The sequence below is a fragment of the Montipora foliosa genome, chromosome 3 (assembly GCF_036669935.1).
Source record: "Montipora foliosa isolate CH-2021 chromosome 3, ASM3666993v2, whole genome shotgun sequence".
Taxonomy (NCBI): Eukaryota; Metazoa; Cnidaria; class Anthozoa; order Scleractinia; family Acroporidae; genus Montipora; species Montipora foliosa.
In genome coordinates, this window is record NC_090871.1 from 37413393 (window position 1) to 37428392 (window position 15000).

The following is a 15000-nucleotide window of genomic DNA, read 5'->3' on the forward strand; positions in this document are numbered from 1 at the left end:
GAAACATGGCCTGTTCGGAAAGAAGAAGTGGTACAACTACAGAGCGGAAGAAGTTATGGAGAAAGATGATGTGAAGATTCTGGGGGATTTTAACATCCAGACGGATCATCTGATTGTTCACTGAAGGCCAGTTATAGTTGTAGTGAACAAGAAGGAAAGCACATGCGACATTATTGATATTGCTGTCCCTGGTGACAAAAGAGTAAATCAAAGGGAGATTAGGAAGATAGAAAATGCGAACTACGCAGGGAATTGAAAAAGATCTAGCAACTTAAAGAAGTGAGAGTTATCCCAATCGTTCTTGGGGCCTTAGGAACAATTTCAAAAAATGTTGAAAGCTGGTTGGAAAAACTCGACTTGAAAAGTCGCATAGAGCTAATGCAGAAGGCCACACTTTTGGGCTCGGCAAAGATTATTAGAAAAGTTCTCGAGACCTGAGGCTGCTGAGTGTGGCTTGCTCTTGGGAATATTTCAAACTTTCCGGTAACATCTTAATAAAACGAGATAACACAGTCATAATAATAATGATAACGATAATAATAATAATAATAATAATAATAATAATAATAATAGTAAGAAGAAGAAGAAGAATTGCAGTTCTAAGAAATGGGCATCTCAACAAGTAATCTCAATGTGTTTACAATAGTTTCATCAATATTCCTAAAAAATTGCAGGTCTATAAAAATAACAGGAGGGCAAAAAGCGATAAATTAATATTCTTCCATAAGCATTCACTTCAACCTCAATTTGAATTTAGACATTAAGAATGAATTTGATGAGAGTTATTATTGTTAACTTGAGTTAATTATTATTTTTTTGTGCAGCTCACTGAAGGACCTGCGTCTCTTCAGTGCTTTCCACCTGTTACATTTCATTGTCAAATATCTCTTTTTACATGACTCCTAAACACTTAAAAACTTGACACCACATTGAATTACTGGAGATGAGTTGTGACTGAATAGAAGAAGGAAAACCGACAGAATTCCCGAGTCATGAAGTAAAACCGCTAATAGTGTTTGTTAAGCCCAGGCTTAAGAGTTGCTAGTTCCGGCTGGGCTTTATTTCCATAGAGTGTTGCTTAAGAAATGTTAAAATTAAGGCTGATTTCCAGGAAGCGGGGTGCACGTAAGCGATTTTAACAGCAAAATAGAAACCTCTCGAAAAAAAAGCGACAAAAGAGAACAGCCTTCAGTCATATATGATGTGAATTAAATATGCACATAGTTTTCATAATTATAATATCTGCAGAGTGAAGACGTTGCGCCTCAGCATCAGAGAAGGGAATTTATTTCTGGATTCAGTGGATCACATGGTAAGGATGACGTCATTTGTGAGACTACGTTTACACTAGAGAAAAAGCTTCCGGACTCGTTTTTGTGTTTACACACAAAACATGAATCCGATATAAAAAGTTCCCAGATTCGTCACGAATCCGGAAAATCCAAAGTGGAAACTTATCCCACAAATCCAAGTTTTCTAGGCCCGCCCGCGATCATTCTGGATTGCGATTGCACAAGATGGCGGCGGAGTTACCAGAATCTACCGCTTTCTTATTCTCTTTCCTGAGATATCTGATTTTGCTGGCAATTTCCCCACGAGAAAGGAGACTGATGCCGTGTGGGAATTCTTGTTTGCCTTTCCTCTTGTCATACTGACGGCGTACAAATTCACTGTTATGTCCTCGTATTTGCTCTTCACGGAATCCCACTCAAGGCCTTCAAAATCTTGTTGTGATAAGTAAGACTGAACGACTCCCAGTAACAGTTCCACTTCACTATCAGTCCAGTTTAACGTGCCTGTACTTACGCTAACCACATCCCCCCTTACTTCCAGCACAGATTTATTTACCAATATTTTTTTCGTTGATGTTTATTACTTTCAATTTCAACCTAGGTTAGAATAATTATCATGGACGTACAATCTTCGACAAAAATGTTTGGGACCCTTCAGTGTTTTGGGACGCTTCAGTGTGTGATGTTTTCACAAAATGCCAATTAAATATTAACAACCGAGTTCACCTTCATTATTTTCCTCCCCCTTCCCCCTTACAATGTACACAAACAAAGTGCTACATTGCCCAATAAAGCAACATTGTAAAGGGGAGGGGGGAGTTTATTAAGTTCTTGTTTTCCATTGTGAAAAAGGGGTCGGTTAAATTATAATCATTTTGACCTGAATTTAAATTTAGCCTGTAACATAAACATGCACGAATCCGAATCCCCCAAATTTGATGAATCCGCCGAAACATTTAAAAATCCGCGAACGTTTATCCTATTGTAAACGAAGTCACTCAAAATTATCCATTGGTGTGGCTTGAGTGATTTCTTTTTCAGGTTGAACATTTTCGCACACGCTTTGTTAGCAGAAGTGAAAACAAAGCCTGAACCCGGGCATCCTGTACGGGTTTATTACGAAAGGGCCATCTTCCAATTGGCTTCAAAGCTCAATTGACGGAGCACTGCACAGGCATCTGCTAAATGCGAAGATCTTCAACTTCAAAAAATATCATTTTGCAATTCAAATATATGTGTTTTGCATAAATATAGTCTCTAAACCTGTAGCTGATTTCTGTTATAAATCAAAGGCAAATGAGAGTCGTGTTTCAGGGACTGCTATTGTGACTGTACGAAAGGCTGCTTTGTGGACTGATGGACGATATTTCCTTCAAGCTAACATGGAACTAGACTGTAACTGGATATTGCAGAGGGAAGGTACGACACTTACGGATAATACGAATAACGTCTGCAAATCAAAAAGGTCAAATTCAGTGATGTTGCTAGAATATTTTCCAAAAACCTTTTAGTGTGAAAGGTTTCTTAACAACTTGACTACCCAATGTATATAACTTAAATATGCGAATATGCTAAGTAACAGAAATTAGGAAAGCCGAAGTTATTAGGAACGTGATTTAATGATTCCCTGACGTCATAACATCAAAACGATACACCACATGTCAAGTCAGGATTCAGTGAAGTGCTGAATTAAGTAAGGTTTGTAAAATGTTTTAACATTTTAACATGGCTTAAAAGACTTCGTGGAATAGAACAGAATCATCACACTGTTGAAAAATCCCTTACAGCGGAATACCTGGGGCTTCCTGTAAACAAGTCATTACCGTATTGGGTTTTGGGGGATGGAAGCGGAATAATGAATAACGAACAACGGTTTAAAAAGAAAATGAGTAAGGAACAATTACCATTCGAACATCCGTTAAAGAATAACGAATACGGAAAGATTAATATCAAACTAAATTTCAATAATAAATGATGAATAACTTCGAAACAAAATGGAGCTTTTAATGAATAACCGAGATACAATTATTTCGTTTCCACCCCGGAACTGGGGTTGAAAATTTGTCATGTGGCAATCTCAGTCTTATATGGCGTTAAAGCAAAGCCTGCATAGTGCTACCACATCGTATACTGTAAATTCAATTCAACTTAATCTTTGTCCGGTTGATTTTCATATTTTATATAACTTCAGGTGTAAGAGGAACTCCAAGTCAGTCTTCATGGGTCATTCAGGTCAGACTGAGACGATTGCTATGTTCTGTTCTTACTTACAACATGAAACAAATTTTCAAGATCCGGCAGTGATACACGTTGTGCACACGTTGTTTGGGTATTTTTATCTTACAAATTAAATTTATACTGAGAGCGTTAGGTTTACTCTGAGCCACCAAAGATCAACTTATCGATCGTTTTCCGCTAATTTCCTTTGTACAAAATTGAGCGTTGAGCATGATCTTTCAGTGCAGCCGAGAAAATCATACATCCCCCAATAATGCTCTGCAACGCATGAGCTTATGCAGATAACAGCAAAGCTTGTTTGTATGGACGGAAGTGCAAAAATTTCTCATGAATGTCTCAATTTCCACTCTCGTCAGTATTCACAGTGTCAGGCTTTAGATTCACTGAATCTAAATGAATTTTACATGAGAAAAGCGCCACTTGAAGTCGACACCAGCTCATGACTTTGCGATCGTGCTGCACAATGCTCCACTAACTGGTTGCTGGTCAGTTGTGTATAATATCTTTGATCTGTGAATATGAACCATGTACTGATGATATTCATGGCTCGAGTCCATTTCCAGAACGGATATATGTACAGGTTCCATAGTTCCTTAGTTCACTGCCATGATCATTAATCATTATTTCATTTCAGAACCTCTCAAGAGGCTCCAAGGTTGGAGTGGACCCTTTTCTTTTCTCTATATGTGAGTAGAAAGGGTTCCATGTAAACGTAACTAAAGAACCAAGGATATTTTGTAAATTAACTCTTATCTACGGTCAACTGACTTACTTATCATACCTCGCGTCCTCGTCTCTTCGTCCATGTCTGCAGATTACCGTCGACACTGCCGGTGAAAGTTATTAGCAGTGGTTTTCGCCGTCTGCATAAACTGTGAACTATCTTTTCAATGTGGAATAAGAAGGATGAACCTTGCCCCGATTAACAACCCTTGGATAAGTTCGATTCATAACCTGACGCTTTGTGGCGTCATAGAAGCCACACACTAATTTTTGCAATTGCGTAAAGAAGCCTGAAAAATTCAGGACTTCAACGGTGTTTGAACCCGTGACCTCGCGATACCGGTGCGACGCTCTAACCAACTGAGCTATCAAGCCACCAACGTTGAAGTCCTAAATTTTTCAGGCTTCTTTACGCAATTGCAAAAATTGCGTTTACAACTGCGAGGATCATAACTTCACTTGATTTCATATCCGCAGTTCATATATGATCCAATTCATATATCATTTCATCGTTAATAATAATCTAGCTGACATCTCTTCTGTATTTCTTTCAAGTTCTTTGCCGGTTTTCCACTTGACGATTAAGGACATCAGGAATGTCCGAGTTCACGCAGATAACAGCTACAATGACTTCTTGACAAAAATACTGAAATCACTGATCACAGTTCCAGTTCCATGGTTTACAAGGAAACTCCGAACTTCTTTGACACTAGTTTACCTACAACATTTACTCCACAGTTATTTTACTCCAGAAAAATATTTAATGAGTTCTTTTTCACTTTCGCTGTCGCAGCCATCTTCACTGTTTGTACTTCCACTGTCCAGAGGCTGCAGTTCTCTCATCGGTTGTGCATAGCTGTAATGTGACAAATTTCCTGTTCTCATTGGAATATCGAACAAGTAACTCTGAACAAAATTCCTCCACTAGCAACCAGCTCGGATTCAAAGCGAGAACTGTGTATATATAAGTTAAATTCAAAAGCATAATACTGTAACACTCCAAAGTCAACCGTTTTTATATGTATACTAAGAGCATTTCAAATTTGCGAAGAAGATTGGGGCACCCAACGTCAATTTTCGGAAAATATATGTTCTGAAGGCGATTTGAGATATAGAGTTTTCGGAACATTTGTTGTAGGATTTTCGAACATCTAAAAAATGGTATAATTGCCCATTTTTAACGGATTTTTACCTAACAAGCTCACCTAGAATTTTCGGAAGCCTTTTTTCTGGCTGAAATTTTCGAAAAGGTAAGTTTTGATCCCTATAATTTTCGGATCACTAGACTTTCAGCTAGGAAATCTGAACAGATGAAAAATTTTTAGGGGATAAAAATATGCTTATATCTACCTTTTAAATTCCAAGATACGTTTAACAATGCTATAAACGGTTTTGAACTATATTCTCGTTGGATGCCCCTGACAAGAGCGAAGAACAGCTCTTGAAAAATGTTTATTTTTTCTTCTCGTAGGTGAATGGGATCGCATGTACAAGGTATGATCGCCCATTTCTTACTATTTTGTCGCTTCAAATATTTATGTGGAAGTAAAACGTTTTTGTCTTATATCATAAGGATCTCAAGAAATACCGCATAGAGCTGATTCCCATCCAGCAGAATCTCATTGACCATATATGGAAGGAGAACCGACCCAAGCCCCCTATGAGGAAATTAATAGTCCTCGATGTCATTTACTCAGGTGAATGATTTTTGTGCAATTTGACTACCTCATTCTAATGTCCACATTTTGGTAAAAATGAAGCCAGTCTAACATCGCCGCAGTGAAGAAGTGGTGCAATTTTAAAGCGCGGCGACACGCATCAATTTGTTTACCTTACGCCAGCCTCACGGGCTTCAAGTTGCAAGAAGATAAACCAAGAGACAGGGTGACTCCTGTAACACCGGTAAAATCGCTCTACGCATGTTGCGTCATCAAAGAAACACTGACAAATTCAGTTATTTGTTACTCAATTAGCAAAAATCTAATTTCCAATTTTAGGCAGAAAATGGCAAGATAAAGTCTTGGCGTTACGAGAGGTGATGAGAGAAAAATCTGCCACCGCAGTTGTTCTTCAAAAGCTAGATGAAATAGCATGTAAGCCGCTAGTGCTAAGACAGATACCCTGTAGTTCTGCCGTAATGTTTACAATAGCCAATTTTACTCGTCAATGGAGGGCTGAAAGGGTTAATGTAAGGTTATAATGCCTCTGTTCTGAATGCTCCCTTGCTGTTTTAAGGCCCATAATAGCACAATCAAACCAAATGATCAACTCGTTAATTAATGGGTGGAGAAAAAAACGTCATCCAGCTTTTACAAGTATTTAGGGACCTTTAGATCGGAGGAAAAGGACGACTACGAGTACGAGGTTTCCGTTCTGGTTTCCGTTTAGAGGCCGACGAGGCCGACATTTTTTGAAGTGTGCATGCTCAGAATGGAAAACTCGTAGTCGCAGTCGTCCTCGTCCTCCGATCTAAAAAGGTCTCTATTATTTAACAATTAGACCCGTAGCCCGTAAGGGCTACGCGTGTCAATAGCCCATGAGGCGAAGCCGAATGGGCTATTGACCCTTGGCCCTTGAGGCGCAGCGACACGCTTTTCGCTACTTGAGGACTAATACTAATAGTCCTCTAGTAGCGTAGCCAATCAAAATGCAGGATTTGTATCAGTCCACAAGTTGGGTGATACCAATAAATTGTAGACAAAAATCTAATTGTGGTATGCCGAGATAGGTGATAGATAACCAGAATAGTGAAAACTGTAAGAAAGACTTTCAATGCCCTGATTGCTACACACAGATACGGGAATTCAAATATTTATGAGAAATAACAGTTAATGTTTGTCAGGAGCCAGTGACTAGAAGTGAACAACTAATTCCGCTAGTATGAGTGATCGCCATCTCAGATTAAGTTAACTTTATTATATGGCTTGTGTTTGTAGCCGATATACAGCGCGCTCTGATTGGCTAATTGTGACTGAATTGTAGGGCATTATTCTCCCGTAATGCCCACGGGCCGATTACGGGCTTGCAAAAACAAAGCAAAAGGTAATTAAAAAGCCATACAATAAACTACTTACTAACCGAGCTAGCTCGAGCCGTACTGGGGAATATTGGCCCTCGGTCCTTTTTGTACGAGCGCTGCGTACGACCTCGGGCCAATATTCCCCAGTACAGCCCTCGCGCTCGCTTAGTAAGAAGTTATTATGCATGTCTGACTTGACCAGGCACTTCGCAAAATGATGTGCTAAGTTGGCGACGCAAAGCTCCCCTGTGGGTACAAGACCTCGGACACAAATTTTTCTTGATATCTTTGTCGCAGGGTTGTTCAATCTTCGTGGATTTGATATCAAGTACTCGCCCGTTTTCTTCTCTTACACCGTTATAACAAATGAGGATGCAACGTGAGTTGTTTTGTGCCTTAATACCGGTATTGTTCATCATTTTAACCAGTTTGTGCGATTTTCATCGCCAGCCCCTTCGCACACACTCCTCGATTAGCAACCCTCCTTAGACACTTATGGGCGTCCTCCCTTCCACGTAAAGAAAGCAAGAATTTTTAAAAAGGGGCTACCGGCGATGATTCTCTTCCATTACCTACTATTATACAAAAAAGTTCAAGTCTTAACGATTTTGTCAATTACTAAGGGCCTTTCCCCAGCTCTAATAATAGCCCCGTCTCAACTAAGCGCGCTCTTCTTAAACTTTAAATTTTATATGGAGCTAATATACTCATTTAATCAAATAAGAAACACGCTATTGTTAGTCTGACAATCTGATGAACAGGACGAAGTTTCACAAGCATACTTAGTACAATGGTTTAAAAATGAGTTTTTGTGCATTTTCAGATTGTTTGTCGATCTTGATAAGGTTACGAAGCGAGTGAAAGAACATTTGAATGTTGAATTGTGTCCCAACAAAAGAGTACTGTGTGTTCTGCTGAAATCCTATGATTCCGTAACTACTGAGATTGAAACACTGGCTCAGGATAAAAAAGCCAAGATATGGGTGAGTTTGATCATGATCGGCATTGCGCTTCTTTTCGAGAAGGATGATTATTTTGCAGAGTGCAATATTTGTAAAATATTTGGCTCTTGGTCATGGCGTAAAAACCGAGCGCTGCGAGCGAAAAAACCTACCGTACAGCCTTTCCACTCAGTGGAAAAGTACAGTCGCATTACTTTGAAAAGCATACAGTCATACATGAAGTTATTGCGTGGTTTTATTCGAGTTTTAAGGCCGCGGCGAATGCCACATAATGTAAGGATAATCGTCAAACAAAATTATTAATTTATAAAGCGATTTCGAATTGTATTGTTTCTTCGGCAAGTTTAAACATTAATTCAGTCTTCTTTACTTACACTGGTCCCGATCTATCTATTGCAACATTCATTTTCATTTTTTTTCATTTCTTCAGCCCATTCTACGGGTAAATCTTTACTTCATTCTCAATTCGTCTTAGATTACCACAACAGCAAGTCATGGTATACAAATGAACATTCCTAAGGTCAGTGGCTTTCGGTTTGTTATGTTCAGTTTATATCGCGTTCATTGGTTGGCCCCATTAAGCGCTAAACCGCTGGCTCAGTTGGTTGAGCGTCGGGCTGTTACGCGGGAGGTCGCGGGTTCGAACCCCGGCCGGATCAACACTCAGGATCTTAAAATATCTGAGGAGAAAGCGCTGCCTTTGTAATTTCAACTGCAAAATGGTTAGACTTTCAAGTCTTCTCGGATAAGGACTGTAAACCGTAGGTCCCGTCTCACAAATATCTTCTATGTTCATAAGTTCCCTGTGGCTGTCCTGTTTTCTCCAGCAGAAGTGGCCGACTTGGCGGTGATGTCTCTAAAAATGCTTGTGGTGTATGAGGCCACTTACGCAGAAACAGCCACAATTTAGTCAGAAAGGGACTTTGCCGAGTGCTGGAACATGTAGATATAGATGTAGATGAACACCCCGTTAAACGAATAACAAACATGGCAATTCCCTTATACGATAGCCAAAATGCAGTCCCTTGGTTAAAAGACTATTATTAGCATTTGTGATTGCAGAGTAATTCCGGTTGCTCAAAAAAGAGTACAATTTAAGCTAAGATCATGGATTCCCGATATTTGCTGCCCCGAGCTCTTTCTCTTTCTTTCCGCGTTATGAGTAGCCTGTCAAGGAATATCGTGTATTGAAGATCGCCAGTTGGCAGCATCAGCGGCAATATGTAAATACAGAAGGTATAAGGGATGTGCATGTATGTTGCCAAACCCTGTCTCGTTCATTTGTCTGTTCAGTCATGTCGTTGCTCAAATGTTACGTTGTATGTAAAGCTTTTTTGGAGTTTCTTCCTTTTGACGTTTCTTGCTCCTCATTGTTGAGTCTCTTTTTACATTGATTCCTTGTTAAGTTTCCTCATCCTTTCAACCCACATTCGCCGTGGAGTTGGGATTTTAGGCTCCTCTCTGAGCATGTCCCTGCACTTACTTTGCAATCTTCACTATTCTTCACAAGGAGGGAAAAGGTGTCCACGACCACTGTGTTTTAAATCGATTACCAGGCCCCAAGGGAGACGGGACTTGTAATCGCCCCTTGCGTGATGTTTTGTTGATATCCTTACCATGGTATAAGACAGAACATGAACTCACCCATTCGCGATGATCGCCTCTATTAAAATGCAAACTGAACGGCTTGAGGGGCTGGACCTTTACAACTTTACATCATAAAATTAACGTCATTGTCATCTTTACTATGTTCTTCCGCTATTAAGCACTTTAACTTTCTTGGCGGGAGCTTCCTTGATTAAATCCCGCGATTTCTTTACCACTTTTGTCCTTCTCAGTGATATCATCCAGCTCACGTCTTTCGCTTATCTTGTTACTAACCATATACTGTTAAATCTCCTTGGTTTTCATAGAATAAGATGTTGGTAAACGAGTCTCCAATTTCTTTGCCGAAAGCACTGAAGAACGCAGCAGAAATTAAAGGAATGAAAAAAGCGAATGTAAGTAGATTCCCCTCAGTATCAAATCAGTTAAAGTATATCATGATACGGTTTTCAAAGCATTTGATAACACTCTCCGATTCTCCTAAACGCGCTCAGAAGGAGCTTTGGTAATGAATTTTGATCTGTTCCAGCCTAAATAGTACTGATCTTCACCGTTTTGGAGAAAAGCTGTGCTATGGCACCATGCTAGTTTGAAATCGTTAGGACCCACCATGTTTCTTCCAGATTGTTTAAAATTGAGTGAGTGTGAGTTACAATCCCGGGCAAAAATGGTTGTGACTGTTTTCAAGTTTCGTCCTTTTGGAGAATGACTGCAACAAAGGCCCAACGATATCCCTCCATCCCCCTTCCCCGCCCAAAACAATGTTGTTGAAAAGGAAGCGGAAATGACCGAGCGATTCTTCAACATTTTTTTTGGCGGCTGATGGGGATGGGGATCCGCAACAAAGACATTTACTTCTCGAAAATATTTTTTTTATATACAGAGAATGAATTAAAAGGTGTTTCAACATTTTTTTACGGGATTGTAGCTTGATTTTTATAAACAAGAGCATCTACATCAGTTAATGTACGAGTCATAGATAATTTCACGAGAGTCAGTTGCTTTCTTGTTTCTCGGTTTTGTAGTTGAAGGACAGCGTGGCGATGTGCGAGTTCTTTGCTTGGATAGAGCATGAGGTATACTTCGATTAATTAATTATATTTATTTGATGAGTTCAGTTATGAGAGGCCTTTGGCTAGAGAACGGGTATAGAATGATTGCAGATTTTCATTTTCCTTTCCTGACTGATTCACAGTAATTCACGCGAGCGATTCCTTCGTCTTCGGTCACGTTCATGACAACGCGGATTATGTATCATTTTGCAAGGACAGTGGCGAGACCTTAGAGCAGCGCGCTTAGGGCTTATCGGATTTTTAAACTTAGTATCCATCTCTATTTTTCTCTGTTCGGGTGATGAATGAATGAAGGAACTGTTGATTAAGATGGAGGGGAGGGGGGAGGGGGGTAAATGAAATGGCAAAGTTCTTCTGGGTAGAGTAGTCTTCACAACCTCTATAATTTCGTAGGACTGGTGTAGGATATAGCTCTATTGGCCGAAGCGGAAAACACCATAATACTCTTTGTTTGTCCCCCCCCTCAAATTTTCAATGCGCATTGTTTTGGTTTTCTCTTGGGACCATTGTAAGTCCCAAGAGAAACAGGAAACAATTCCCATGCTTATTGCAACCAATCACCTGACTTGAAGAATCCGGTGAACAGTCCCTCGTCTCGTCTTGTTGACACAAACTCAACTGTGTGAATCTTAATTCCAAACGTTTGTGGTAAATATGTGAGAGTGATATTTAGTATCGAGTGGAGTATGTTGACTCAATTTGTTCCTTGTACTTCAGATTTCACAGAAGTCTACGCAGCTTACAGAATTAATAGTGGAAACACAGCTTTTACATTTTAGAACGTAAGCGGACATCCAACAAATAATGCATAACTGACACCCTAGTCGAATTAAAACAAAGATAAAGTGAAAATATTATTCAAAGGGGACGCCTATATGGATTTACTAGACTAGCACCTTAAGCTTTTCAAACTTCTTTCAAAATAGACAGTTTTATTCATCCTTTATTTTTCGGCGTTTAATGACCTATATAACCGTTTTGACTTTCCAAATTCATATCGTTGTGGGAAGTATGGCAACCTATTTGCTTGTTGATTCTTACCAGTTATGCGTGCCGTATACAAGAATCGCTCAATATAACTGCGACGAACTCGGATTAACTTTCTTAAGAAGAGCGTCTTAAACTAACATAGACTAAAGAGGATAGTCCGTTAAGACCAATAATCCTCATAACAAACTCTCACCAGACAGGCTCCCATGTGGAGAGAAAAATTCAAAGTTTACAAACACGGGGAGAAAGGAATAACAGCAAAGTTTGCCTCAAACGCATTGAACTCGTTAAGCAATGGTTTTAAAGCCTTATTTATTTATTTTACTTAATTTTTGCAGGCAGCAGGAAAACTTCATGAGTCCAAGCTTTGCGACAATTTCTGGCTTTGGACCAAATAGCGCAATTATTCATTACAAGTACGTTCTGTTCATACTGTTCAGTCTGTGTAACGCAAACTTAAGGTGCGAATCCAGAATCGTTATTTTCAGAGACTTAGTGAATAAAAAAGAGCTCTATCGGTGTGTTTTTCTTTTGTGTAGGGGGTGTTCGAACAAAAGAGATTCTTATTTCAGCACCCAATAAATATCTGATTGTAGCATTGATCTTAATAGGCGATGTCAACGACTTTGATTTGATGCGATCTCAGTTTCCCCTTCCATCAATACTTTGTCCACTAATCTAACACACAGGCCAACAAATCAGACAAATTGACCTTCTCCCAACCGAGTGGCTTCACAGCTCACTGGTAGAGCATTGCACCGGCATCCTGACAGAGGTCATGGGTTCGAATCCCGATCCTGTCAAAGCTACCTGAGTTTTTCTGTTGTATAAACGAGGCAATTGCTTAAATTGCCCACAAGGATATCTGCGATGATTATTTCTCGCATTCGCCTATAACCTGCACTTCCAATATTTACATTTCTTTCATGCCATTTGTTGGCGCCGCTTCGTGGGCTGACGTTTGACAGAAATCCCAATAAAGTATATATTTTCTGAAAGCTTAGGAATTGTAGATTACGAAGTGTTATTCAATAGATCACTTTAAAAAATACTATAATACTCTTTGCTTGCCCTCCAAAATTTTGCATAAGCATTGTTTTTATTTCTATTTGGGACCATTGTAAGTCCCAAGAAAACTGTACACGATGCTTATGCAAAATCTTGGAGGGCAAACAAAGAGTATTATGGTATTTTTGAAAGTGGCCTATTAAATGAAAAAAAATCAACGTTTTCCAATATATCTCGTTTAAACTTTAGCGTCGATCAAACACGCATTCCTGCACTAAAGTAGTCATAACTATTGAACGAGGCAAAAAATCAAAATTCCGCGACGCAGTTTTTTATACAAAAACGTGCCAAGAAGACATAGCGGCATTTATTGCGTTCCCTTACTTGATTGGTGAACTTTGGTACTTTTGGAAATCGGGCGCTATCATATTCGAAAAACATTGATTTTTTTTTTCATTTAATTGAATAACACTTCGTAATACACAATTTTTAAGCTTTCAGAAAATATATACCTTATTGAGTTTGCGTCAAACGTCGGCCTACGAAGCGTCATTTGGAGTACATTGATACCTTATTGTTCATATAATTGCGAGGATCACATCTCCCCTTTCGTTTGTAACCCGAACTTCAAATAATTATATACGATTAATTCATTAAAGAAAAAGCTAAGTTGGCAAAGGCAGTAAACCAAACGCGTCACAGCCAAATGCAACAGACCAGGAACTAGCTTGCAAAAGAGGATAATGCGGGGAAATCTTTTCAAATAATATATTCCACCGCGTTAGCCTCCATTGGAAGCTAGTTCCAGCCCAATATTGAGAATACGAGTATAGCCTATTAGTTGTGAGTAGATTTTGATGAGGGAGGAAACCAGGACTGACCTGAATCGCTAGGTTTACGACCACTGCGCCAGTCTGACTCCTCATGGTAAAAAGCTGCAAAACTCAGTTTTTCTATGGTAAATAATTCATGGAGGTCTTTAATACTCTTTTCACCTTTCTTACCAGTTTTCACCTTGTTTTACACCTCTCTGCCTAGCTTTATTTAGACTTTGAAACTACAGATGAAATGACTCGGCCTTGAGTCATCGCATTCTACTTCTTTTTTTTTTTTTCACAGGGCAAATAAATTTACAGACGCTACGATAAACAAAAACGGCATTTTTCTGCTGGATTCAGGAGGTCAATACCTGTAAGGTTTCCTTGGTTACTAATTTTAAGGGCTGGTTTATGATAAGTAGTTACTGCATTAACAGTAAGACAGAACTGATTGAAATATAACCAATAGAGCGGTTTTCAATTGAGTGTCCGCTGTCGTAAAACAAATACCCAAGTAATAACTTCGACCAATCACAGCAGGTGAAAACAGCGCAATTCGTAGCAATTCAATGTGACTTGCTCAAAGCGCGGAAAAAATCACGCGTGCAAGTCGCGATTGGATTTCCTTCTCAATTGGCAAGGAGTCAGCCGAGCGAAGTCGCGAGGACATGTCACCAGGCGGTAGCCTTAATTAGTATAGCCGAAGCGCGAGAGTGTTGTGTATGCAGAAAAAATTTCGAGTGCTCAAGAGAAACTGTAATGTAAGATAAGGTATGGGAACAAAGTCCCCTTATCATGTGACTTCAAGAACCGATGAAAGCGCGTATTTTGATGTGTGATGTCAATAGACAAACTGGCATGCAGCGAGCGGCATCGTTCATGTGGATATTTAACCTCGTTTCCAGGGTCTCTCTTCTCTGCCTCCCTTGTCGATATTTACGATCCTGTGTTCGGAAGTGAGTGAAAACACATTTTTGACCGTTTCTCTGACCATTGTGTTGTGTACACTTGCTTTGAATGTTCTTAAATAATTCTTTTCGAGCCACCTTGCATACGGAACCCGCGCCCGCAGTGCACGTGGTAGTCAAAACTGTGCTATCCTGTCAATCATTTGCCCTTTCACCGGAAATGGTGCATTTCTGTGCTTAAACGACGTTGTTGTCGATCTACCCTGTGGAAAGGACGCCATCAAAGTCCCTTATCATGACGTTAATACAAAGAAATACATTATCAATACAATTTTGACGACTTTTTACACTTTCTTCGAAAATA

At 39.5% G+C, this 15000-nt stretch overlaps 1 protein-coding gene across 4 annotated transcripts in view; it reads left to right on the top strand.

Annotated features, from left to right (window-relative positions):
• LOC137997397 (xaa-Pro aminopeptidase 1-like) overlaps nt 1–15000 on the top strand; it is a 39913-nt gene that overhangs the window by 12598 nt on the left and 12315 nt on the right. For 3 of the 4 annotated variants that reach the window (XM_068843361.1, XM_068843362.1, XM_068843364.1), the window contains 15 exons: nt 1249–1312; nt 2607–2711; nt 3484–3524; nt 4165–4216; nt 5725–5747; nt 5827–5950; nt 6251–6346; nt 7570–7651; nt 8096–8255; nt 8710–8754; nt 10148–10234; nt 10865–10915; nt 11630–11694; nt 12241–12318; nt 14030–14101. In XM_068843361.1, the coding sequence (XP_068699462.1) occupies nt 1249–1312; nt 2607–2711; nt 3484–3524; nt 4165–4216; nt 5725–5747; nt 5827–5950; nt 6251–6346; nt 7570–7651; nt 8096–8255; nt 8710–8754; nt 10148–10234; nt 10865–10915; nt 11630–11694; nt 12241–12318; nt 14030–14101 (1145 nt within the window). The remainder of the gene's footprint in view (nt 1–1248; nt 1313–2606; nt 2712–3483; nt 3525–4164; nt 4217–5724; nt 5748–5826; nt 5951–6250; nt 6347–7569; nt 7652–8095; nt 8256–8709; nt 8755–10147; nt 10235–10864; nt 10916–11629; nt 11695–12240; nt 12319–14029; nt 14102–15000) is intronic. The other variant, XM_068843363.1, reaches the window with a different exon arrangement.